Source organism: Ahaetulla prasina, chromosome 12 (assembly GCF_028640845.1).
Source record: "Ahaetulla prasina isolate Xishuangbanna chromosome 12, ASM2864084v1, whole genome shotgun sequence".
Taxonomy (NCBI): Eukaryota; Metazoa; Chordata; class Lepidosauria; order Squamata; family Colubridae; genus Ahaetulla; species Ahaetulla prasina.
In genome coordinates this window covers 8,998,311-9,025,150 of record NC_080550.1, presented here as the reverse complement: position 1 = coordinate 9,025,150, position 26,840 = coordinate 8,998,311, and the positions used below count along the sequence as shown (strand labels likewise).

The window sequence follows — 26,840 nt, the reverse complement described above, 5'->3', positions numbered from 1 at the left end:
TTACAGGTTAGCCAGCAGAAGATAACACCTTGTAATAGACCCATGATGGCGCAGTGGTTAGAATGCAATATTGTAGGCTGACTCTGCTCACTGCCAGGAGTTCGATTCTGACAGGCTCAAGGTTGACTCAGCCTTCCACCCTTCCAAGATTGGTCAAAAGAGGACCCAGATTGTTGGGGGTAATATGCTGACACTGTAAACCAGTTAGAGAGGGCTGTGAAGCACTGTAAAGCGGTATATAAGTCCAAGTGCTTTTGCTATTTTCCTTCCTTCCTTCCTTCCTTCCTTCCTTCCTTCCTTCCTTCCTTCCTTCTTCCCAGTGGTTAGAATGCAGTATTGCAGGCTGACTCTGCTCACTGCCAGGAGTTCGATCCTGATGGGCTTAAGGTTGACTCAGCCTTCCATCCTACCGAGGTGGGTCAAATGAGGACCCAGATTATTGGGGGCAATAGGCTGATTCTGTAAACCGCTTAGAGAGGGCTGGAAAGCATCATGAAGCGGTATATAAGTCTAAGAGCTATTGCTATCAGACGCACCATTGCATCTTAGAACATCCATTGATTGTATATGCCTCATTTGACTTGGGAAATCAGCAGGCCAACTCAACAAACTCACTCAGAATGCCTTTCTCCGTATCATGTTGGATGAACTTCAGGTTAGAGATTTTCACGTCCTTTCCGGTACACTCAACAAAAGCATGTGTCTTCCCTTGCTTTTCTATCACGATGTCATCCGGCAGTCCATAGCCTTTGCAGAAATAAAAACAAAAAAAGGGGGGAGCATCATTTTGTAGGTTGTTAGATTTCCAGAAATAGTAGATCCTTCCCTAGAGAAATACTCTCTCATCATCATATGCTTATATAGGATAGTAAAAACATATTTGTTGTGACCCAGGCCCAAGTAGTTATTACCAGACACAATCAGACCTAAACAAACATATTTTATTAGAACAGCTGAGAAGTACTTCATTCTCAACTTAGTCCAAATTAAGTCCAAAACAAATTCTTCATAAACAGTCCTTCGGCCTTATCACAAACCTTTGTCTTCTTTGGTACCCTGCCAAAGGCTTTTCTTGGCAAGAACCCTACGAAGTTCAACAGGAGACAAGAAACAATTGTAGCAATGTTGCTTTCCTGCAAAGAACCCAAGAGCCATTGCTGCTCTTTTAAGCTTTATGGGAGGGGCCAATCATCTCCTGGCCTTACTCCCGAGTCGTCCTTTTTGCTTTAGCTGCTCTTGCCTTCTGACAGCTCTTCACATGTGTGCACTAGGAACGGGCTCCTCCTGTTCCTCTGCCTCTCTGCTGTCCGCCTCTGGAGGCTCCAAAATCCACGCATCACTCCCAGATGACCCTGGTCCCATCTCTGCCTCCAACACAGAGCCCTTGTCTGGGCCTTCCCCTGACTCCAGGATTGACCCATTGTCCTCCCCAGCCTCTTCATTGTCCGACTCTGCTGCCAGCAATATTCTCTAGTTCTACAATCCCCTCATGCTCAACAGCCAGGGATTATTCTAAACTCTGATCATCTTTATTCAGCATTATTCTAGAAAATATCAGCGTTATTCTAGAAAAACACATTGACCGGGATTTGAATCATAATTCTATGCATCTGCATTACAAAGAAAAGTCTGCTATATTCAATGGTCTCATATATCCATACAGTAGTGGCCAAAATTGTGGAAACCTTTTGGGAAAAGTGTATTTTCTATAACTAGCTAATAACACCACTTTCTTCTGGAGTAGTACCATAAAATTATATATCAATGGAAAGATAATTGAATCAAGAATGTAATGCAATAACTTTTATGAAGGATTTGCTATTAGAATAGCAGTTACTGTATAAAGAAGAAAAGTGAAACATGTAGAAAAAATGAGATATATAAAAATTATCACCATAGAAAAAACAAGATATACAAAAATTATCACCATGTCAGTTAATAGTTGGGTAACCTTTAGCATGAATTACGGCCTTACAAAGTCTTCCCATGGAGTGAACCAAGTCTTTTAGTTCTGCAATGGTTATCATGTGAAACCAAGATTGAATGATGGCTTCTATTAACTGGGTTTTATTGCTGGGTCGCTTCTGACTAACAAGTTTCTTTAGTTGGCTCCATAGATTTTCAATTGGGTTAAGGTCTGGGCTATTCCCAGGCCATTCCAGCAGTGGAATATGATTTTCTTGAAACTCCCCCAAAAAGTGGTGTTATTAGTCATCAAACCTCAAAAATACACTTTTCCCAAAAGGTTTCCACAAGTTTGACCACTACTGAACAGGGAGTTGGATTCGAAGACCTCTAAGGTCTCTTCCAACTCTGTTATTCTGTCCAAAATACACACAATGACTCAATTTTAAAGATGTAGCAGCCAATTAATTTTTTTTTTCACCCAAAAGTTCAGGAAGCACTATTGCAACTTCCAAATTTATTGGAACCTGTGTTCTTGATTAAACAAGCAACTCTTTTTAACCTGTGCAACATCACTTATCTTCTTAAAGTGGTGCTTTAAGGAAGGTAGTGTTATGTATTACTTAGGAATGTTAAAAAAGGCTTTACGTCCCTTGAATTAGCTTTCCTCAAATTGACATTCCCCAGATGTGCCCAGGTACGGCTCACACCGTCTCCAACTCTAACGCAGTACACCTTGAAGGTACACACCGGCTTAAAGATAATCCCTCCAAACAAATAAGGTAAGATGAGCTAGGGAAATGATATCTTTTAAAGAAGCAACTTCTTTTTCCTGGGCTCACTCAATGGCCATGCAATCCCAGGAAAATAAAGATAAGGTGGCGCCAACAGGCCGTGATAAGGCATTTCTAGGACACCGTAGGCATGTTGATGGAATCTCCATACCTCAATGCATATGTTTTCCTAGGACTGCATGGCCCACCTGCAGGGCCAGGAGAAGACACATCTCTTCTTTAAGGAAGCACCCCAAGAATGACATGCATACCTTGGGCCACTCTAAAGCAGGGGTCACCAAACTTTCGGACCCCAGGGACCACTAAATTCATCATTTTAAATCCCGCAGACCGCTGTTATGATTTGCCTAATGAATGGCTGGGTGGGCGTGGCAAGGTGGACATGTGACTGAGTGGGCGTGGCCGACTCGATGTCGCTCACGTTTTAATGTTTCATTTTGTTGTCTCTATTGGTTGTAAGCCTCTAGGTGAGATGGGCAGGATATAACAGAGGGATAGAATCGAGATCATGTGAAGTGTTAATACCACCACTTTATAATGCCTTGGTAAGGCCACACTTGGAATACTGCATTCAGTTTTGGTCGCCATGATGTAAAAAAGATGTGGAGACTCTAGAAAGAGTGCAGAGAAGAGCAACAAAGACGATGAGGGGACTGGAGGCTAAAACATATAAAGAACGGTTGCAAAAACTGGGTATGTCTATGATGAAAAGAAGGATTAGGGGAGACACGATAGCAGTGTTCCAATATCTCAGGGACTGCCACAAAGAAGAGGGAGTCAAGCTATTCTCCAAAGCATCTGAGGGTAGAACAAGAAGCAATGGGTGGAAACAAATCAAGGAGAGAAACAACCTAGAACTAAGGATAAATTTCCTGACAGAACAATTAATCAGTGGAACAACTTGCCTCCAGAAGTTGTAAATGCTCCAACAATGGATGTTTTTAAGATGTTGGATACCCATTTGTCTGAAGTGGTATAGGGTTTCCTGTCTAAGCAGGGGGTTGGACTAGAAGACCTCTAAGGTCCCTTCCAACTTTGTTATATCTATTCCATTCCATTCCATTATTCTATTCTATTCTATTCTATTCTATTCTATTCTATTCTATTCTATTCTATTCATAAATATGTGAATGTTATGCAATGGGAGACCACACTATTCCTTCCAGTTTAGGACTGATTTTCCTTTCCATTATCTTGAAATGGACAGAACTGAATGTTTTGTCATGACAAAGCATCTACTAGATCCCACTGTCACACCATCTCATGATTCAGATCTCCTATTTATAAACTTCTACATCATCGAAAGGGAAAGGCCTGCTGTTTCCTAAGGTAAGCCTTTAACACCACTGCTTTTCTTTCTTTTTTTTAAGAGCAAGGCTAAGTTAACTCAGTTATCCGCTATTGTTTACACCAAACCACTTAAAGAAATTTATGAGCATGTAAAGCTTTTATGGCCCGTCACTAGCATAACGACATGGCAACCGGGAATATAGATACCATCAGCGTCATGGCATATATTTTTCTGTTTTTTAAGCATCTCCAAACTCAAGAGATGGATCGAATGAAGAGATGCATGGTAAAGCTGTCAACTTAAAAAAAAATGTTTGAGGTGCCTTGTAAGAAGCTAGGATTTATTTAAGATTAGACATGCACATGGGTCCATGCTAGAGAGCGTGCAAAATATGTCAGGTTTGAAATATGTGAAATATTTGAAGCTTGTGTCAAAAATACCCCGTGTTTCAGAGCAATAGCAGTAGCGCTTAGACTTATATACCACTTCACAGTGCTTTACAGCCCTCTCTAAGCGGTTTACACAGAATCAGCCTATCGCCCCCAACAATCTGGGTCCTCATTTTACTGACCTCGGAAGGATGGAAGGCTGAGTCACTCTGCCAACTGCCTGGAGTTCAATCCTGACCAGCTCAAGGTTGACTCAGCCTTCCATCCTTCTGAAGTCGGTAAAATGAGGACCCAGATTGTTGGAGGGGGGGCAATATGCCGACTCTGTAAACCGCTTAGAGAAGGCTGTAAAGAAATATAAAGCAGTATATAAGTCTAAGTGCTATTGCTATAAAAGGTAAAGGTTCCCCTCGCACATATGTGTCAGTCGTTCCCAACTCTAGGGGGTGGCGCTCATCTCCGTTTCAAAGCCGAAGCGCCAGCGCTGTCCGAAGACGTCTCCGTGGTCATGTGGCTGGCATGACTTAACGCCAAAGGCGCACGGAATGCTGTTCCCTTCCCACCAAAAGTGATCCCTATTTTTCTATTTGCATTTTTTTATGTGCTTTCGAACTGCTAGGTTGGCAGAAGCTGGGACAAGTCACGGGAGCTCACCCCATTACGCGGCGCTAGGGATTCAAACCGCTGAACTGCTGACCTTTCGATCGACAAGCTCAGCATCTTAGCCGCTGAGCCACCGCATCCCTATTGCTGTACCGGCTGCCAAACGCCCAAATTTTCATCACGTGGGGGCCGTGGGGATTCTGCAAAGTCAAACTGTGAGGACCACTCCTAAGTCATTGTTTTCCGGTGCTAACCCTCACTTCAAATAATAGCGGAGCAAATGGTCGTAAGTCGAGGATCCCCCGTACTAGCAAGCCCGGCCTTCCTCCTTAAAAAAACAAAACGAGGCGTATTCTCAGCTGCATCCTGCCAAGAATACAACCGATTCTCGTTAGGCCTTCCTTGCAATTATACCTCCTGCTTCATTAACCCTCACAGTGAGCCGCCTCTGCCGTCCAAACCATCGCTGGACGGCGGCGGCTTTCGTGACTTTCAAAAGAGCCTCCCGTGATCGACAGGGAGACTTCCTGACTCTTGAATCAATCACCGCATCGGCTCTGTGAATAAACTTGACCCGGGTTTTTTGTTCCTGAAGAGCTTCAGGCTCGGGGCTGGGCCTAACGCGCACTTTTAATACGCTCTTGCTCCCGTTCGCCTGACCTCTCCGACGGGAGATGCAATTTGTCACAGATGCCACCTCGTGTGCCCAAACCAGCTTATCCCTCACCCCTACCGATAAATGAAATTTATTTCAACTCCATCTCCTGCAGGGGGTTCGGTAGGCTGGCGTGGATATCTGCATAAATCAAACGTCGGAGAGGAGAAAAGCGGGATGGGGGAGGGGGGGAGGCAAGGAAATCGTCATAAAAACCAACAATGTAAAAAAGGAGGGTGGGGGGGAAAAAGGAAAAGAAAAGATGACTGGCAGAGAGAAAGGTGGGGGGGGGAGAATTAGAACCCAAACAGCAGGAAATTAAAAAAAAAAGGAAAAAAAACCCCTTTGGCTCTGTTTTTTTTTTCTTCTCCCTATTACGGAGTTTTGACAAGATAAAGAATGAACCTTCAACAAAAGCTCACTCCGGAAAGCCGCGAGAATGTGGAAGAGCAATAGACATGCCTATTATGCTAACAATGAATGGCAGACCTCACCTTCCTGCAGATAGAATAAGGGAGCTCAGCCTACCCCAGTTTCTTTTTTTAAAAAAAAATGATCTAAGATCTGGGGTGTTAAAAACAAGGGGGTCCTTGTTTTTCTTATCTCCCAAGCCAGCTGCAGCTTCTGTTGTGGCCCGCCAGAGCTGGCAACAGATTCAGACAGTGAGGAGGTTGGGGGGGGAACGTGGGCCAGCTCTGGAGTCTGGGGAAGGCTCGGACAATGGCTCTGAGTCAAAGGCAGAGAGGGGGCCAAGGCCATCTGGCAGTTCTTTGCTGCCTCCGGAATCTGACATCAGCGAGGCAGAAGAACAGTATGAGCCTGTTCCCAGTATGCACATGTGCAGAGCTGCCAGGAGATAGGAACAATTAAGGAAAGAGGGTCAACTTGGGAGTAAGGCTTGGAGATGATTGGCCCCTCCCATAAGACATAAAAGAGAAGTGAACGGGACGTGAGCTTTTGCAGGAAGCAATTAGTTCATCTGGCCGATTCAAGATTTGAAAATTCTGTTTGTGACTCTGTGCCAGGTTTGGCCTTGCCCTGCGTCTGAAAATTAGGTCTCTGGCAGTAGGTGGGTGTTGATAACCTTCCTCTAAAAGACCGTTCATCAAGCCTTGCGGACTGTAAATGAAAGTAATTTATGAATTAAAGAGGTTTGCCGGGACTAAGTTTGTGCTGTTTAATTTTCCAAGGAAGCCTAAGTCAGAACAGCTTCATGCAAAATGCCTCGTTGCTGAAGGCGGCATTGAAATTGAAATTTGAAAATATGGTCCAGGATTCATTTCTGGGGTGTTAGCAAAGAGAACTTCAAGTTTTTGGAATGTATCCGTACAAAGCGCAGACTGGACACTTTTTGGATTCAATAAAGGAAAATGAGTGGAGCTCAGGATTGAAATGAGGGGTTCCCTGATACTCTCTGAGCTTCTTCGGTTGCTTTCCTGCAGATGGTTCATTATTCAATTAGGAAACCTCATCAGTACTAAGAGGGACTCTTCTAGCACTGATGGTGGTACCTAGTTGGGTAATGAAACGCCAGCAAGGCAACCAAACTCGGAGAGTAATGAAGATCCCTCACCTTTTGGACTCAACAGCAACGAGGTAGTCCTTGACATATGACAACTGGGACCGGAATCTCTCTTGCAAAGCAAGTTGGTAGTTAAGTGATTAAGGGACTGATTTTACAGCCTTTTCTTGCAGTGATTAAGTAAATCACAGCTGCCCCCGTTAAATACATCATGAGAAGAATTAATCAGTGGAACGACTTGCCTCCAGAAGTTGTGAAGGCTACAACACCGGAAGTTTTTAGGAAGATGTTGGACAGCCGTTTGATTGAAATGGTATAGGGCTTCCTGCCTGAGCAGGGGGTTGGACTAGAAGACCTCCAAGGTCCCTTCCAACTTTGCTATTCTATTCTATTCTATTCTATTCTATTCTATTCTATTCTATTCCATCCCATCCCATTCCATTCCACTCCACTCTACTTTCTACTCTACTCTACTCTACTTTCTACTCTACTCTATTCTACATTCTATTCTGTTCTGTTCTGTTCAGAATCCTATTCTATTCTATTCTATTCTATTCTATTCTATTCTATTCTATGCTATGCTATGCTATGCTATGCTATGCTATGCTATGCTATGCTATGCTATGCTATGCTATTCTATTCCTGCACATCTAGCACCTGAAGCCCTTTTGCCTTTAAATTGGAAACACTGCACAGCGTTGCTGGAAAGCTTTCTGGGATCTAGGATCTAGACCAGGGGTGTCCAAACTTGGTCCCTTTAAGACTTTTGGACTTCAACTCCCAGAGTCCCTCAGCCAGCAAAGCTGGCTGAGGAACTCTGGGAGTTGAAGTCCAAAAGTCTTAAAGGGACCAAGTTTGGACACCCCTGATCTAGACAATATTTTGCCGTGAGAGAACCTGAAAACAGGCACTCTTAATACAAGAAACCTAATTGTAGAATTCTCTCCTGGTCCATTAAGGTTTGCCTGAAGCCTGACACCTTTTTGGCATCAACTAACAATCATCTAATCATGGTTAGGCTGCTTTTTAACTGATTTGGAATTCCCTCTGTATTATAGACTTTAAGGTGTTAATGATACTCAGCACATCTTTCTTATGTGTTTTTGCTTGTTTGCCTATAGCATTTCTGCGGCCATCCATCTCACAGCGAGGTATGAAAAGTAAAACCAAAAATGAAACTTAAACCAACGATTCAGATAACGAAGGTCTAAAGTTGAAGAAAAAAAAAATCCCCTCTTACAGCAGAAATAACCAACAATGAATCCAATCATCCAGCAGAATTCACTTAACCTCCTGGCCTAAATTTTTTTACTGAACGTGTCCTTTGGCTTACAATAAATTTTAAACCCTTGCTTTTTAATTTATTCTCATTTTCTTTAAATTGTTCCCCGATTTGGATATATTTTTAAGAAAGAAAACAGGGATTTTTAAAAAAAATCCCAGCAATTAAGCAACCTTTCATGAGCTCATCAAGGAAATACACCTTCAGAAATGCTAGACAATTAATTATAGACAATTGGTGCTGCCAATTAAATAACAGAATATGGAAGGCTAGGGAAAAAAATGGAGTTTAATGATATTAAAAAGTTTGATCTGCACAAAATGGGCTTCGGAGTTAAGAGTTTTATCCCACTTTGCATTCAGAATCTCCAAATCTGTCATTCCCAAGATAACTGCACTATGGTGTCAAAATAAAAACGTCATCTAGGAATTCAAACAGACCACATCAACATAAAATAAGAGGTTAATTTACATTCAGTTTTAGGATTGCTGTAAAAGAATATTTGAATTTGTTTATTTATATTTCCTCCTTTGCTTCTTGCACTTTTCTTCTCTTATTTTTTTCTACCTCTTCCTTTTTTTAAAAAAAAATAAAAATCCTTGAACAAGGACATTAATAGTCCTTGTTCAATTTTATCTCTTGTATTAAAATATGTAGGAATATACATTCGTGTATATACATATGGGAACATCAAATGGGACATCCAGCAGAGTGATCTCAACAAGGGAGGTGAACATTTGGTGTAGTTTGGACACCTTTGGAATAAAAATCATAGGAACAGGGCCGCTTTATAATGCCTTGGTAAGGCCACACTTGGAATATTGCATCCAGTTGTGGTCACAAAATGAAAAAAGACGTTGAGACTCTGGAAAGAGTGCGGAGCAGAGCAGCAAACAGGATTAGAGGACTGGAGGCTAAAAACATATGAAGAATAGTTGCTGGAATTAAGTATGTCTAGTGAAGAAGAAAAAAAAAAGGACCAGGGGAGACATGATAGCAGTGTTCCAATATCTAAGGGGCTTCCACAAAGCAGAGGGAGTCAAGCTATTCTCCAAAGCACCTGAGGGCAGGACAAGAAACAATGGTTGGAAACTAATCCAGGGGGCCTCTGGTGGCTCAGACTGCCAAGACAGTCTGTTATTAACAGCAGCTGCTTGCAATTACTGCAGGTTCTAGTCCCACCAGGCCCAAGGTTGACTCAGCCTTCCATCCTTTATAAGGTAGGTAAAATGAGGACCCAGATTGTTGGGGGCAATTAAGTTGACTTTGTATATAATATACAAATGGATGAAGACTATTGCTAACATAGTGTAAGCCGCCCTGAGTCTTCAGAGAAGGGTGGGATATAAATGCAAATTAAAAAAAAAATAATCAAGGAAAGAAACAACCTAGAACTGAGGAGAAATTTCCTGACAGTGAGAACAATTAATGAGTAGAACAGCTTGCCTCCGGAAGTTGTGAGTGCTCCAACACTGGAGTTTTTTAAAAAAGAGATTAGACAACCATTTGTCTGAAATGGTTTAGGGTCTCCTGCTTAATCCGGGGGTTGGACTAGAAGACCTCCAAGGTCTCTTCCGACTCTGTTATTCTGAAAATGTGTGCGATGAGAATTCTCCCATCCGGGGAAAAAGGAATTTCTCTCTCTTTAAAGACAGGAAAGTTAAAAATAGACCAGTCTCCACCGAAATACTCACCTTCTAGGGCCACAGAATCAGCGATAGGCAATGCTCCCTCAATAATGTAATGGCCGGGACAAATGATGACCTGATCTCCTTCGTAGCAATTATTCAAAGCAGACTGTGGATCGTTGTGGAACTTAAAAAGAAACACACAGAATAATGAAAGCTGGCAAACCCCAACGCTGTGGGGCTGTATCAAAAAAAAAAAAGGCAGTACAAACAGACAGGAACAGCAGCCAAAGAACCAACTTGGATTTAGGGCGAGATGAACTCTAATCTAATTCAGATAAGATTATCCCACTCCCATTCGTTTCACTTCACCCAATCATTATTTTTTTTTAATTATTTATTTATTTAAAACATTTATATGTCCGCCCATCTCAAAAACAACTCTTGGGTAGCTTGCGACCAATAGAAACAGAACAAAACAACAGAAACGGACGTAAAAATTCCAGCTGGGAAGATTAGCAAGGTCCAGAATCCAGATCCTAAAAAACTTAGAAAAGGCTGTGGATGGTTTTGCGGTGGTTCACCAACCTTTTGAGATAAGAGCGTAGGAAAAAAACCCAGATATTGTGTAGGGAACTGTTGTGACTCCAGCCCCCGAACCTGGCCCCATGCCCAAAAGTGACTCCGAGAGTGAGGGGGAAGGGCCGGTAAGGCTTATCTCGGAAGCACCAATTCCTTTGGCCCGGCTCCAGGAGCCAGAGCCAGACCAGTCGGAGGACGTAATGAGGCTGTTATCCCCTGATTCCTCCCTTCCTCAGACTACGCCTTCAGACCCAGCTGACAATAATAATAATCAAGCTTGGCTTGACCCGCACTTCAGAAGATTAGAGAGGTGGCGTCATCAAAAGGAAGGGTGGGGCAGGAGCCCCACCCCACAGGATATATAAGGAGCTTTGGGACTGCTCTCACTCCATGGGAAGCTAAGTTTAGCTGATCCGTTTCAAAAAGAGCTGAAAGTCTTGCTACCTGAGTCATTTGTTTGAACTTTGGCAGGCAGCTGCGATTTCTCTGCCAGGACTGATAAGAGCCGTGAATCCACTGGCTGAAGGCCAGCTCGTTAATCCAAAGTGGGGAAGGAGACAGAACAGGAACGTTCTGGCATAGCAGAATAGCCACCGTGTGTTTAAAACCGTTCAGATCACTAACTCTATATAGTTGTTGAACATCTTAAGATGACAGTGATAAGTCATGATTACATTTGAAGCCTAGGACCCAGGGATGACATAATTAATTCCTTTACACTCTTGTTTACAGCTTAATCAATGCAATGATTTTTCTCCCCCTTTGGTGAATCAGCTATTTACCATATTTTTCGGCATATAAGACGCACTCCCCCCCCGAAAAGAAGGTGAAAATTTGGGTGCATCTTATACACCGAATGTAGCCCCATCCACCCCACCGCTGTCCCCCCCCCCCCGGAAAATGGAGCGTGCGGAGGCGGCAATCGGCTATGGCAATCCCTGCAGCCTGAAACAGCTGATCTTCAGGAGGCCAATCCAACCGACAATCAGCTGCTTGTGCTAATTGAGCTGAAACTGAAACCGAAACAGGCTATTTGCTGTAAGGAGGCAAATTGCTGGGAGGCAGAGGCAGATATTTTTTTTCTTGTTTACCTCCCCCCAAAAAGTAGGTGCATCTCATAGTCCGGAGGGTCTTATACTCCGAAAAATATGGTATTTATTTTTTTTTAGTTTCCTCTTATTTCTCATTTTTTCCCCACAATGTTTTGGTTGTGTTTGCTATACCTGGCTGGTTCACAACCTTAAATAAAAGCTTGACAGCTGCTATTAAAAAAAAAGAACCCAGGAAGTGCTAGCTAGCCAACTCCTGAGCATCTAAAGAGAAGGAAAACTACCGATCTATCGAGAAATAATTCCTTTAACCAAGCCAACCTGGATTTCAATGTCTTCATTGAAGTGTTCCGGAGAAAGTTTGTCCCTGAACAGACATTGTAGGAAGCTCGACTGGATCGTAGCACAGACAACGTGGGTAATGGTGACATTAGAGGAACGGGTTCCTTTTGCTTTGAGCCCAGCGTGCTTCTTATAACCAAAGACGAATCTTTAAAAAAACAAAAACCAAGCAGCTAGTTAAGGACAGCCAGTTAGGTCTGGTGTCAAGGTTCCAGAAAAACCTCTTCTGCATAAAAAAAACTCAGAAGCCATTGTCTTTCAGAGTTCTTTACTAGCATGAGGAAACTGGCACACGATGAGTGAAATTCCAAAACTGAACTTCCGGATTCTTTTCCCAGTTATACAAACCCCAAGAGTCCCACCCCCGTGACCCCTTTGCTGGTCACATGGTCCCACGTTCTCCCAGTTCATTCGAATATCTTCTCGCCACTCCTCCTGCAGATGTGAACACCATCCGACCTGGACCGCTTGAAGAATGTTACCATACCCCTCAACCCCCCTTCTTCCCCTCAGGGGAAAAATGTGGCAGTGTCTGGAACCCTAAAGTCTAGTATGGTTTCCAGGCCTGACATCTGGTGGTTAAGGCAGCAGGATAGAAAGAGGGAGAATTCTGGGGATTGAAGTCCACAAGTCTTAAAGTTGCCAAGGCTGGACACCCTTGGTTTATACTATAATTGGTGTTACCTTAAGATGTTTCCTGCCCCGAAGTCAGAAATCTGCTTTGCATTCTGATACACTTGGTTGCAGGAATTGGCTAGCTTTAATTTAATGAAAAGGAGGATTAGGGGTGACATGATAGCAGTGTTCCAATATCTCAGGGATTGCCAGAAAAGAGGGAGTCAAGCTATTCTCCAAAGCACCTGAAGGCAGGACAAGAAGCAACGGGTGGAAACTAATCAAGGAGAGAAGCAACCTAGAACTAAGGAGAAATTTCCTGACAGTGAGAACAAATCATCAGTGGAACAACTTGCCTCCAGAAGTTATGGGTACTCCAACACTGGAGTTTTTTAAAAAAGAGATTAGACAACCATTTGTCTGAAATGGTTTAGGGTCTCCTGCTTAATCCGGGGGTTGGACTAGAAGACCTCCAAGATCCCTTCCAACTCTGTTATTCTAATTATTCTGTTACAATAACTCCCAAAAATGCAATGACAGCTTTTAAAATCGCAGGCAGCAGACTTCTGATTCCCTCCCCCTCCCCTCTTATTTTTCCTGACACAGTTACTTTTAACGGGATAAAAAAAAAATTGAAATCCATTAATTGCCATCAAATATTTAACCTATTATCTGCTTTGGTCCCCAAAACCAAGGTAAGCAAACAAAATTATTCCACAAAAGAATTTAAACCAAGGGGGGGGGGGGAAAGGAGGGGTGTGTGGAAACAAGACTTCTTTGCATTAGGTTCTGCAGGCAGCCATAAATTCTTTGTTCCAGGGTGTTTAACCCGTTAAATATTTGCTTTACCGGAATAGAAGGTTTTCAATCATTTCCAGCTGTTGTTTCAGGTGCTCGATCTGGTCGTAGAGTTTCATCCCTTCCGCCACAGAGACATTGTCTTTTTCAGAGTCGGAATCGCAGGCCGAGATGCTGTTCCTCAGGACTTGGAACTTGAGGTAGAGTTCCTCACATTGAGAAAGGCGACTGTGATAGTCCGCCACCAGAGCTGGAGAGACACGGTCTTCCGCGATGTCGTAATACCTAGAATTCCAAAGGTTGGAAGATGGAAAACGATACTTACGTTGCAAAAATTCCTGACGTTCTATGCAGCAACCCCTGAATTTAAAATTTCTACTGTCAGAGTTCCAGCCGATGCCCTAATTAAATCATGAGCCTCGGAGCCAAGCTTCAAAAGAAATCCAGTTATTTATTAGGAGCTTCATGTCGGCACGTTCCAAATGAAGCCAACTCTAACCTCACTTAATTCACGCCCCGGCTCTGACCCTGTTTTCCCCTCCCCACCCCACCCCCAAAGTGTGTCATCAGTCACATTCCCCAAAGAAGCAATTTCATGGGTTGTAGAGTCCCTCCCTCCGGCCACTGTGGATCTCCGTGGAAATGGCCTTGACATAGAGATGTCTGGAATGCGCTTTTGTTTCTGACTGAAGTGTGATTCCCTCGCTGCAGCTGCGAGGCTCAGTTCCCCATCCCCCTGCCTGTGGCAACTCGAGAGCAGGTCAGGAATGTTTCGTGATTTGACATCTACAAGTTTATTTATTTATTTGTATCTCCCCTTTGTTGCTTTTACAAATAACCCAAGGAAGCGAACATATCCAACAAACGTTTCTCCTCCTGTTGGGTTGGGCTGAAAGGGAGTGACTGGCCCAAAGTTACCCAGCTGGCTTTCATGGCTAAGTGGGGACTAGAACTGACAGTCTCCTGGTGATTGGCCCAAAGTCGCCCAGCCAGCTTTCATGCCTAAAGCAGAACTAGAATTCACTGTCTCCTGTTGATTGGGTCCAATGACTCGGTCATTTGCTAAGTGATTGGGGAGGAAGGGAGGCAGAGAGGAGCGGGTTGCTAGTCTCTGCCCTCTCATTCAGATAAATTTCTCTCCTAGTCCTCTTGGGGCTGATATTTTGACAGATTTACTTAAACAGTTGATTAGAACGCTCCCAGCAGATGCTGCCTGAAATTGACAAGATTTTAATTTGTTTCACACTGAAGGCTTGTTGTTATTGTTGTTGCAAATGGGGAGAAACAGGCTCAAGCTCAATCCCTCCAAGACAGAGTGGCTGTGGATGCCGGCCTCCCGGTACAGTCAGCTAAATCCGCGGCTGACCATCGGTGGCGAGTCACTGGCCCCGATGGAGAGGGTGCGCAACTTAGGCGTCCTCCTGGATGAACGGCTGTCTCTAGAAGATCATTTGACGGCCGTCTCCAGGAGAGCATTCTACCAGGTTCGCCTGGTGCGCCAGTTGCGCCCCTTTCTGGACCGGGAGGCCCTATGCACGGTCACTCACGCCCTCGTGACGTCTCGCCTGGATTACTGCAACGCTCTCTACATGGGGCTTCCCTTGAAGGGCATCCGGAGGCTACAGTTAGTCCAGAATGCGGCTGCGCGGGTGATAGATGGAGCCCCTCGTGGCTCCCGCATAACACCCATCCTGCGCAGGCTGCACTGGCTACCTGTGGCCTTCCGGGTGCGCTTCAAGGTTTTGGTGACCACCTTTAAAGCGCTCCATGGCATAGGGCCGGGTTATCTACGGGACCGCCTACTGCGACCAGATACCTCTCACCGACCCGTGCGCTCTCACAGAGAGGGACTCCTCAGGGTGCCGTCAGCTAGGCAGTGTCGTCTGGCGACGCCCAGGGGAAGGGCCTTCTCTGTGGGGGCTCCCGCCCTCTGGAACGAACTCCCCCCGGGACTCCGTCAACTTCCGGACCTTCGGACCTTCCGTCGCGAGCTCAAGACACATTTATTCATCTGTGCAGGACTGGCTTAGATTTTAAATTTACAGGGGTTTTAAATTGATTTTAATATTTATATTTCTATTTTTAATATAGGGCATTAGAATAAGTTTTTTAATGATTATTTTAATTTTGTATATTGATGTTTTATATGCCTGTGAACCGCCCTGAGTCCTCTGGGAGATAGGGCGGTATATAAATTCGAACAATAAATAAATAAATAAATAAATAAATAAATAAATAAATAAATAAATAAATAAATAAATAAATAAATGCAAGTCTTGCTTGGAAAAGGAATATTTTGCTCCCATTTATTATCCTTGCATTTGGCAAACGGTCACTATCCAAGGCAGCTGCTAAACAAGGACTTCCTGTATTTCATGCCTTTGCGTCAGACCGCAAGACCCAGCGAGACCCTCTGCTTCCAAAAGCGATTAGGCTAATTCATGGGGGAAAACAAGCGTAAGGGCTCCTCACTAAGCGTGCGAGCTAACGCAACCTCCGTGTTCTGAGCCAGTACACCTTTGCGCACCCGTGCCTTGCAGCAGCCTAGGATTGTAGATCAGAAGTGGACAACCTGTAGCCTCTGGCTGGATTTCAAAAGATCGTTGCAATCAATTAGCGCCGAGCTTTTGCCAAAAGCAACGTGTCTTTTTTTGCAGTGGTACAGTTGCCTAAAGGTTGGAGAGGAAACATATTCCAGAAAGGAAGAAGGACTGAGTACAAATTGCGGCTGTGCAACGTATAGGAGAGAGGGGGGGAAGGAGGGAGAGAGGAAGAGAGAAAGAGAAAGAGAGAACGAGAGAGAGAAAGGAAGAGAGAGAGGAGGAAGACAGAAAGAGAGAGAGGAGAGACACAAAGAGAGAGAGAGAAAGGAAGGAAGAGAGAGAAGAGAAAGAAAGAGAGAACAAGAGAGAAAGGAAGAGAGAGAGAGGAAGACAGAAAGAGAGAGAGAGACACAAAGAGAGAGAGAGGAAGAGAGAGAGAGAGAAGAGAGAAAGAAAGAGAACAAGAGAGAAAGGAAGAGAGAGAGAGGAGGGAGAGAAGAGAAGAGAGAGAGAGGAGGGAGAGAGAAAGGAAGAAGGAAGAGAGAGGAGGAGGAGAGAAGAGAGAGCAAAGGGAGAGAGAGAGAGACAGAGAAAGGAAGAGAGAGAGAGGAGAGAGAGAAAGAGAAGAAAAAGAGAGTGAAAGGAAGAGAGAGAGGAGAGAGAGAGGAGAGACAGAGAGAGAGAGAAAGGAAGGGAGAGAGAGGTGAGGGGGAAGAGAGAGAAGAGAGAAAGAAAAAGGAAGAGACAGAAAAGAGACAGAAAGAGAGAGCGAAAGGAAGAGAGAGAGAGACAGAGGAGAGGGGGAAGAGAGACAGAGAGTGGAGGGGGACATATTTCCTATCTACCACCGTTTACCCACAATAAATATCTTTTGTGTCAATTGCAGGGAAACGCAATTGCCTTCAGATCTGCTTTGCCGACAAATCCAATGCATCTCAATTTTCTTCTGCAGTGGTGAAGGAGACAAGGCTCGAATGCTGGAACGAGAAGGCCTTTTGCGCTCAACCAGCAAGGTCCTGCTGGAGATTGGCACGGCTTCCCAAGGAAGCAGACAAAATCCATTTCACTTAAGACCTTGTCAAAGCGTTTCCTCGGTTGAAGGACAAAAGCAGGGATTCCCCAGACCTACGGGGCCATTTGGGAAGAGGGGCAATGAAAAGAATGGGGTCCGTCCATCTGTCTCCCCCACCCACAGGTACCCACAAAAATAAAGCTTCTTCTGCAGTGCTGTTGCCAAGCAACAAGCAGGCAAGGCATTTGCTCTGCCCTACCAAGACGTTACCCACCCCACACACACACATTTTAAGGATTCAGTGGAGAAAGACAGGCTCCCGTTCATGTGATTTGAGGATTGTGCTTCGTTTTTCAGCTTCTTCAAATAAATCGGCTTGGGGTTTGCACCCGTGAGATGCAATCTCTCCGCTGCCAACATCCCAGAATGGAAAAAGGGAAGGAAAAGAAAAGAAAGGGAAGATAGGGAAAGGGAAGGAAGGGGAGGGGAAGGAAGGAAAGGAAAGGAAAGGGAAGGGAAGGGAAAGTCGACCCAACCTGACCAAAAAAGGTTGTGATCTCATTTTAAGAGGCGCATATCCAAAAGGGGAGCAGGCAAACCTCCTCTTTCAGGATGTCTTAAGGATTTTCCAGAGGAAAACATGAAACATGTTTTCATCAACCCATTTACAATCAGTTTTGTGCTGCCATCTAGTGGTAGATGGATGCAATGCCTCAGACAGACCCCCCCCCCCAAAAAAAAATACCCCTGCATTCTTTTCCTCTTATCTTTTCAATCGCTGGGTTTTCAGGCCGAAAATATCAATAGAACTATTTAATTGAAATACAGAATGCAGGAAGGGGAGAAGAGTTCCTTAAATTTTCCCTGTCGGCTCTACCAGCTACTCTCCCCGCCAACGGCAAACTAAACTTGCCCAGTCTTTTGTTGAGTATTTGTCCTATTTGGTAGTTCTCGACGTACAACAAAATAGGGGCTGGAAAATTCGTTACTAAGTGAGACAATCGTTCAGCGAGGCATCACAGGAAGACTTGTGCAGGCAATCTCCAAGAATCAGATGCAATTGAAAGGACTTTCTTCCTTCCTTCCCTTTTTTTCTTCCTTCCTTTTTTTTTTATTTCACATAAGGCAATCACAAGACTGCAGAATGCCAAGCAATGTCGGCTGGCGGCCCCCAGGGGAAGATCCTTCTCTGTGGGGGCTCCTACCCTCTGGAACGAACTTCCCCCTGGCTTGCGCCAAGTGCCTGATCTTTGGACCTTTCGCCGCGAGCTGAAAACGTATTTATTTACTTGCGCGGGGCTGGCTTAAATTTTAAATTTTAAAATTTTAAATTTCTAGATGAATTTTAAGGGGTTTTTAGATTTTAAATGTTTTAAATTTCGGCCAATTATTTAATAAGTTTTTTAATTTTGTTTTAATTGTATATTGCTTGTGTTCTTATCTTTGGCTGTAAACCGCCCTGAGTCCTTCGGGAGAAGGGCGTTATAAAAATCTAATAAATAATAATAATAAATAATAATAATAAATCTAAGCTGGGTTATCCAGCATTTGGATTGCAATTACCGTATTTTTCAGAATATAAGACTCACCTAAATTTAGAAGAGGAAAACAAAAAACAAAGGTTTTGGCCTCCCTTTTTTCAGCCCTTTTCCAGTCTTTTTTTTTGGCCTGTTTCCAGGGCCTTTTTCAGCCCGTTTTCAGGACATTTTTGGCTCATTTTTTTAGGCTTTTTTCAGCCCGTTCTTGAGGCTTTTTTCGGCCCATTTTGTCTGAAAAATGGGTTGAAAAAACCCTCAAAAACGGGCCAAAAATGCCCAAACAACAGGCTGAAAAAGTCCCTAAAATGGGCCAAGAAAAGCCTCGAAAACAGGTCAAAAAAGCCCCAAAAATGGGCTGAAAAAAGGCTGAAAAAGGCCCAAAAAAAGGCCTGAAAAAAGGGAGGCCAAAAACTGTTGTTGTTGTTTCTTTCCTTTTCTAAATTTAGGTGCATCTTATAGTCCGAAAAATACCGTAGTTATTTTCTTCCGGTATTATTAGCACCGTCAAAACTCTGAATGATCGCTAAATAAAAAATAAAAGTGCTCCATGGCATAGGGCCGGGCTATCTACGGGACCGTCTGCTGCCACCGATTGCCTCCCACCGACCCGTGCGCTCTCACAGGGAGGGACTCCTTAGGGTGCCGTCAGCCAGGCAGTGCCGACTGGCGACACCCAGGGGAAGGGCCTTTTCTGTGGGGGCTCCCACCCTCTGGAACGAACTTCCCCCAGGTCTTCGTCAACTTTCCGACCTTCGAACCTTTCACCGCGAGCCTAAGACACATCTATTTATTTGCGCAGGACTGGACTAGAATTTTAAATTTTAATTTGGTTTTAATGGGGTTTTATTATTTTTATTGCAATTTTTAATATTCGGCCTTATTTAATAAGTTTTTTTAAATTGGTGTTTTATTCTGTATTCATATGTATGTTTTTATTAGGCTGTAAACCGCCCTGAGTCCCCTGGGAGATAGGGCGGTATACAAATGTGATTAAATAAATAAATAAATAATAAATAAATAAATAAATGGTCGTTAAGAGAGGAGTACCTGCCTTTCTCTTCTCAGCTTCCCTCGCTCGATTTGCAATACAGCCAACCGACAGCTACTGTCGTGTCCCACTCCTCCGCTGACAGCTGGGTCAGGGAAATCCGAATCAGGCTTGCCTCTGCAGCTCTGCCCAAAGTCCTAGCAAAGTCCTCAGGGCAGGCAGGAGACCAGAAAGTGACTTCAGCAAGATATGTTCGACTTTGCCTGACTCAGAGAATGCCAGAAAGCAGATCCTTTATATAGGCCATGGGGTGTGGCTCCATGACTCAGCACTTATCCAGGCCTGCCCCTCCCTTCCTTCTGACGCCGCCGCCTATCAATTCTTCTGAAGCGAGGGTCACTCCAGTCGGCAGCTGTTGGTAATTGACCTCCGTCAGGCTCACATGCTGTGGGGGAGGGGGAGGGGTCTAGCTGCTCCGTTTGCCTGGGCATGGAGTCAGGGCTGGGGCCGGGAGGTGCTCCTTCTTCTGCAGTTTGTCTGGGCATGGAGCCAGGACTTGGGCCGGGAGGCATACATTCCTCAGTGTTCGGGAGCAGGTAAGAAGGCCCCGGCTGCTCTGAGGGCGGACAAGACACAACAGCTACCCTTTTCGTGCCCGACACATTCAGTGATTGCTTGCAAGCAGGCTGGGGGTGGATGGGGGGCCCTTAGCAACCCACGCCATAGACATAATTCCACGTAACGCGCTGCCTTCCATGCTCCCAGGCTTAAAAAAATTAATAATAATTCCTTCTGCAGGACTTACAAACGCAGTCGTGGCTCCACGCATCGGACAAAGTAGTCGAAGTCGTCGTCGTCTTCTTCATCCCAGCTCCGCCAAATGTGCTGATAGAAAAACCTGCCGATTCCCCCGCCAAAAAAAAAAAAAAAAAGTGAGCTAAGAGACTTCGTGTTTTCACCAGGCAGGGCAGATGCAAACTATGGATCTGGTTCACTTAGCACTTAAGACTTATATACCGCTGCTCCATAGTGCTTTATAGTGTTCCCTAAGCGCTTTACAGAGTCGGCATTTCCACCCCCCTCCCCCTCAACAATCTGGCTCCTCATTTGACCGATCTCGGAAGGATGAAAGGCTGAGTCAACCTTGAAGCCGGTCAGGATCGAACTGCTGGCAGTGGGCAGAGTTAGCCTGCAAAACTGCATTCTCACCATGGTTCTTTAGCAATAGCATGTAGGCTTATATATTGCTCCACAATACTTTACAACCCGCTCTGAGCAGTTTACAGAGTCAGCCTATTGCCAACAATCTGGGTCCTCATTTGACCAACCTCAGAAGGATGGAAGACTGAATCAATCTTCAGCCGGTGAGAATTGAACTGCTGGCAGTCAGCAGAGTCAGCCTGCAATACTGCATTCTAACCACTGCGCCACCACGGTTCTGTTACGTTACATTAAACCCTGGCTTGCCTTAATCATTGGTCCCTGAGCAGGTTGCCACCGACAGGTGTTGACAGAATGCCCCAAGTCCAGCTCTAAATCACGTTTGGTGTCCTACAAGGTGCAAACCTTTCCTAATTGAGATCTAATCAGAACAATTCTGATTTCATCCGAATATTAATTTTTAAAATTCTCTTTATCATCCTACGTAGATAGAAAGTTTGACCCAGTGGCTAAGGCAGCAGGCATGTGAATGCTAGTCCTGTCTTAAACATGAAAGCTAGCTGGGTGACCTTAGGCCAATCACCAGGAGACAGTGAGTTCTAGTCCCACCCTAGGCACGAAAGCCAGTTAGGTGACTTTGAGCCAATCACCAAGAGAGTCTGAGTTGTAATCCTGCCTTAGGCACAAAAGCTGGCTGGGTGACCTTGGGCCAGCCACTTTCAGCAAACCAACCAACCTCACAGGGTTGTTGTTGTGGGGAAAATAGGAAGAGGAAGGAGTGTCATGTGGGTTTGCCGCCTTGAGTTATTTATTAAGTAATAAAGGCAGGATAAAAATCTAATATCTATAATAGCCATCACTCTGCTAAACAAATAATTCCCTCAACACTGTCGAACTATTCATTAAGGCTGCATTACTATTAGTCCTCTCATCGTTCCTATCACCCACCTCCTCCTTCTTATGACTGCATGAGTGTAACTTTGTTGCTTGTATCCTTATGATTTATATTGATATTGATAGTTTCCTGATTGTTAATTTGTACCCTATGATTATCATTAAGTGTAGTACCTTATGATTCTTGACGAACGTATCTTTTCTTTTATGTACACTGAAAGCATATGCACCAAGACAAATTCCTTGTGTGTCCAATCACACTTGGCCTATAAAAAGTTCTATTCTATACTATTATTCTATTCTATTCTATTCTATTCTATTCCATTCCATTCTATTCCATTCCATTCCAATGATTCTTGACGAATGTATCTTGTCTTTTTATGTACATTGAGAGCATATGCACCAAGACAAATTCCTTGTGTGTCCAGTCACACTTGGCCTATAAAAAATTCTATTCTATTCTATTCTATTCTATTCTATTCTATTCTATTCTATTCTATTCTATTCTTTCCTTATTCTATTCTATTCTATTCTATTTTCTATTCTATTCTATTCAGGATGAGATAAAATATCAAATAAAAATATCTACTTCAATATTTTTCTTGCTTTCACACAAGTCCACCCACTCCTGTTCAAACGTCGCTTCACCTTTTTCACATTTCCGACACAAACGAGAAGCACCTTTATACATCTTAGACAATTTCTCTTGCCGATTTGTACCGATGGTGTGTGTGTCGTTTTATAAAAATTCTCTTTTAACATTACAAGATCGTGTGAATTTCAAAGCTTTTTAATGTCTAATCCTAACCCTGGTATTTTATCCTGACTTCTGGCTGGGCCAGCTTTCTGCATTTCTTTTGCTTTCCCTTTCATTTCTTCACCGGTGTTATCTCCAGCTTTCACACCTTCACCCTGCAGCGAAAGTGGAAAATTGCCATTGTAACAGGCTCATTATCTTGTTTCCATATTACTTCCTGTCACTGGCAGGGGGTCCCTCACAACTTGGCAAAGAAGTGTGATCAACTCACAATCCTATTTAAACTACGAAGGGGAGGAGGGAGAGTTTGAAACTTTGGCAAGACCAAGTTTCTTTCTCACAGGCTACCAAGCCCAACTGAAAAAGGACCAGCTGTGTTCACACACAACATGCTGAACCCAAAACTCGACAATCCCCTTTTGGTTTAGCAACTTGGCGGCGCAGTGGTTAGAATGCAGTATTGCAGGCTGACTCTGCCCGCTGCCGGCGGTTCGATCCTGACCGGCTCAAGGTTGACTCAGCCTTCCATCCTTCCGAGGTCAGTAAAATGAGGAGCCAGATTATTGTGTTGTGGTCCACCAGCAGCCCACAGAGCTAGCAGTGAAGTCGGACAGTGAGGAGGCTGGGGAGGACAATGGGTCAGTCCTGGAGTCAGAGAAAGGCCTGGACGAGGGCTCTGCGTCGGAGGCAGAGATGGGGCCAGGGCCATCTGGGAGGGATGCACAGACTCCGGAGCCTCCAGAGGCGGACAGCAGAGAGGCAGAGGAACAGGAGGAGCCTGTGCCTAGGGCACGCATGCGAAGAGCTGCCAGAAGGCAAGAACAACTCAGGAGTAAGGCCAGGAGATGATTGGCCCCTCCCATAAGGCTTAAAAGAGCAGCAAAGGCTCTTGGGCTCTTTGTAGGAAAGCAACGTTGCTACATTTGTTTCTAGTCGGCATCTCTTGTTTCTGAACTTCATGGGGCTTTGCCAAGAAAAGCCTTTGGCAGGGTGCCAAAGCAGATAAGGCTGAAGGACTTTTTCTGAAGGATTTGCTTTAGAATTAATTTCGACTAAGCTGGGCATGAAGTAATTCCCAGCTGTTACAATAAAATAGGGTTGTTTAAGACTAAGTGTGTCTGTTATGCCTAAGTGAGTCCAGGTCACAACATATTGGAGGCAATGTGCTGCCATCGTAAACTGCTTAGAGAGGGCTGTAAAGCACCGTGAAACGCTATATATAAGTCTTCTAAGTGCTATTGCTATCTTCTGCAACTTCAGCTTGGGTGGCTGGCTCAATTCCCAGCGCAAAAGAACAGGATGCTCTGACAGTTGTGTGGGAACCTGTCTCAAGTCACTTTTGTTCAGTGCTGTTGTAACTTCAAACGTTCACTGAACAAACAGCTGTAAGTCAAGGATGACCTGTACAGGCCATCCTCGAGTTACGGCCATAATTGAGGCCCAACATTTCCGTTGTTAAGGGAGACACTTGTTAAGTGAGTTTTGCCCTACTTTATTTATTTATTTATTTAATCATATTTATATACCGCCCTATCTCCCAAGGGACTCAGGGCGGTTTACAGGCACTAAAAAACAGATAAATACAATATAAATACAATATAAAACATTTAAAAAACTTATTCCAAAGCCCGTCCAATTAAAAATAGAAATAAAACCCAATTTAAAACCCAAAATTTAAAATCTAGCTCAGTCCTGCACAATTTACAACTTTTCTTGCCGCAGCTGTTAAGTGAACCAGTACAGTTGGTATGTTAGTCACACGGCTGCTCAGTGAATCTGGCTTGCCCATTGACTTTGCTTGTCAGAAGGTCACAAAAGGTGATCACATGACCCTGGCGGACACTGCCACCGTCATAAATATGAGTCACTTGCCAAAAGTCCGAATTTTTGATCACACGACCATGGGGATGCTGAGAGGATTGTAACTGTGAGAAACGGTCATAAGTCACATTTTTCAGTGCCGCTGTAACCCTGAGTGGCCGCTAAACCAACTGTTGTAACTTGAGGACTCCCTGCAGTCAGAATTTTGAATCTTAGCGTCTCCCCGAGCCCCAGGCCAGCGCAATCTACCTGACATGCTCTATTGCAAGGGCTGTCTGGTCGAATTCTCCCGAGTCATCGAACACAACTGACAATTCCTGCAGCGGCAGCTGATGTTCCTTCACTTCCAACAGTGCGCACACCTGCTCCGAGGTGAAGACCCCCTCTTGCACCCGGCACCGAAAAGGCTCGGAAAGCCGCACCATGGCTTTTAGGGAGGCGTAGTCTACATTGGTAACCTGGCAGGTAGAGAAAACAAGAAAGTGGCAGTGAATTTTCTTTCCACCCCCAACCACACCTCTGGGAGGGAAAAAACTCTGCCCTAAAAGAATACAAAATTTTTGAGGCTTTTTTCAGCCCATGTTTTTTTTTAATCTGAAAAAGTTTTATTTTTACATTCATATCCAATAACATATTTAATGTACAGTCATATACAATTACCGTATATACTCGAATATAAGCCGATCCGAGTATAAGCCGAGGTCCCCAATTTTACCCCAAAAACTGGGGTAAACTGGGGACTCGAGTATAAGCCGAGGGTGGGAAATGAGGCACCTACCGTTGGGGAAACCTCCTCCTCAGCTGAGAAGGCTGGCGGCTCCCCGCCCGCCTCTCACTGCACCGGCAGGGCTTCCCGCCGTCCGGTAAAATGTGAAAAAAAAAACTCGAGTATAAGCCGTATATACTCGAGTATAAGCCGAGGGGCTTAAAAAAAAAAAAAACTCGAGTATAAGCCGTATAGACCCGAGTATAAGCCGAGGGGACGTTTTTCAGCACAAAAAACGTGCTGAAAAACTCGGCTTATACTCGAGTATATACGGTAGTCGGATCTGTCCAGTCAGCCCCCCTCCTTTTAACTCTCTTCCCTCTTCTACCCTCTTCTACTTTCCACACCTTCCTCCTTCTCTTATCTACATCCTCTCCTCCCTCCCCACTATGCCTGCCTTCTCCCTCTTCTATCCCTCTTTCTTCCTCCCCGTCTCTTTCCTACCTCCTACTTCCTTCTCCTTTCTCCCTCCCCACCCTGACATGGTAGCTGGGCTACAATTTTTGAGGCTTTTTTTTGGCTGTTTTCGAGGTTTTTCCCGGCCAGTTTTTTTGAGGCATTTTTCAGCCCTTTTTCGAGGCTTTTTTTGGCCCGTTTTTTCAATGAAACCTCAAAAACTGAAAAAAGGCCTGATAAAGGCAGAAAAAGCCCATTTATGAGGCTTTTTTCAGCCCGTTTTTTTCCCCAAAAAAAACAAACAAACCCAAAACAGGCCAAAGAAAGCCCGAAAATGGGCTGAGAAAAGGCTGGAAAAGGCCCAAAAAAAGGGAGGCCAAAAACTTTTATCTTGTTGTTTTCCTCTTCTAAATTTAGGTGCATCTCATAGTCCGAAAAATACGGTAAATAGCATGGCTGTGTTAGGCTTACCTCGACTAAGACTTCAAAGGCATTAGTGCGCCAGATTGCCTGCCATCCGGAGGGTTCAAGGACCTTTTCCAAATACTCGGCTGTAAATTCTTTCACCTCTGAAGCTTTGCAGTCAGCTAAAAATTAAACCAGGGACACAACATGTTTCTGTTAGGCTTTTTGCCTGTGCTGCTGCTGCTGCTGTTATCATCATCATCATCACCACCACCATCATCAAGCTACAAATAATGTCATGACACTGTAGCAGCTATAATCCGTCAGTCCCGGTGCAACCGGTTTTAATTTCAAAGTTTCCCAAATGTGCTTTAACCTCAATGCGGAAAAACTAATCGAAAAGGGTTGTTTTACAAAGTTGTGGGATTACGGGAACCTAGCCGCTTTTCCGTAAAAGAGACAGCAGAAGATTTATAGTTGCAAACTTGCAAGATTCTATTGTTTTTGAGCCTTATAAAATAAAAGAGAATTATCCTGTCCGGATTACCTGGACAGCTGATACTTTTGCAAAGTGTGGCATACAAATAAAGAGAAGATAGAAGGGAAGGGAAGGGAAGGGAAGGGAAGGGAAGGGAAGGGAAGGGAAGGGAAGGGAAGGGAAGGGAAGAGAAGAGAAGAGAAGAGAGATGAAGAATGGAATAAAAGGGAGAAAATAGAATAGAATAGGAGGGGAGGGAGGGAGGGAGGGAGGGGAGAGGAGAGGAGATGAAGAATAGAAAAGAAGGGAGAAAATAGGATAGGATGGGATAGGATGGGAGGGGAGGGGAGGGGAGAGGAGAGGAGAGGAGAGGAGAGGAGAGGAGAGGAGAGGAGAGGAGAGGAGAAGAGAAGAGAAGAGAGAAGAGAAGAGAAGAGAAGAGAAGAGAAGAGAAGAGAAGAGAAGAGAAGAGACCTTGGAGGTCTTCTAGTCCAGCCCCCTGCTTAGGCAGGAAACCCTGTACCATTTCAGACAAATGGTTATCCAATCCAATCCAACAAATGTTGGGCTCAGGTGTGGTCATAAGAGATATAAGATAGGTGCGTCCAAAGCACCGGAAATTCAAA

At 44.3% G+C, this 26,840-nt stretch overlaps 1 protein-coding gene across 2 annotated transcripts in view; it reads right to left on the bottom strand.

Moving 5' to 3' along the window:
* The window catches only part of SHCBP1 (SHC binding and spindle associated 1), a 39,026-nt gene that overhangs the window by 7,858 nt on the left and 4,328 nt on the right, over positions 1-26,840 (bottom strand). The window contains exons 3-9 of one of the 2 annotated variants that reach the window (XM_058154963.1): positions 25,803-25,918; positions 24,419-24,627; positions 20,342-20,434; positions 13,507-13,740; positions 12,022-12,190; positions 10,136-10,256; positions 616-747 (exon numbers count right to left, since the gene is read on the bottom strand). In XM_058154963.1, the coding sequence (XP_058010946.1) occupies positions 616-747; positions 10,136-10,256; positions 12,022-12,190; positions 13,507-13,740; positions 20,342-20,434; positions 24,419-24,627; positions 25,803-25,918 (1,074 nt within the window). The remainder of the gene's footprint in view (positions 1-615; positions 748-10,135; positions 10,257-12,021; positions 12,191-13,506; positions 13,741-20,341; positions 20,435-24,418; positions 24,628-25,802; positions 25,919-26,840) is intronic. The other variant, XM_058154964.1, reaches the window with a different exon arrangement.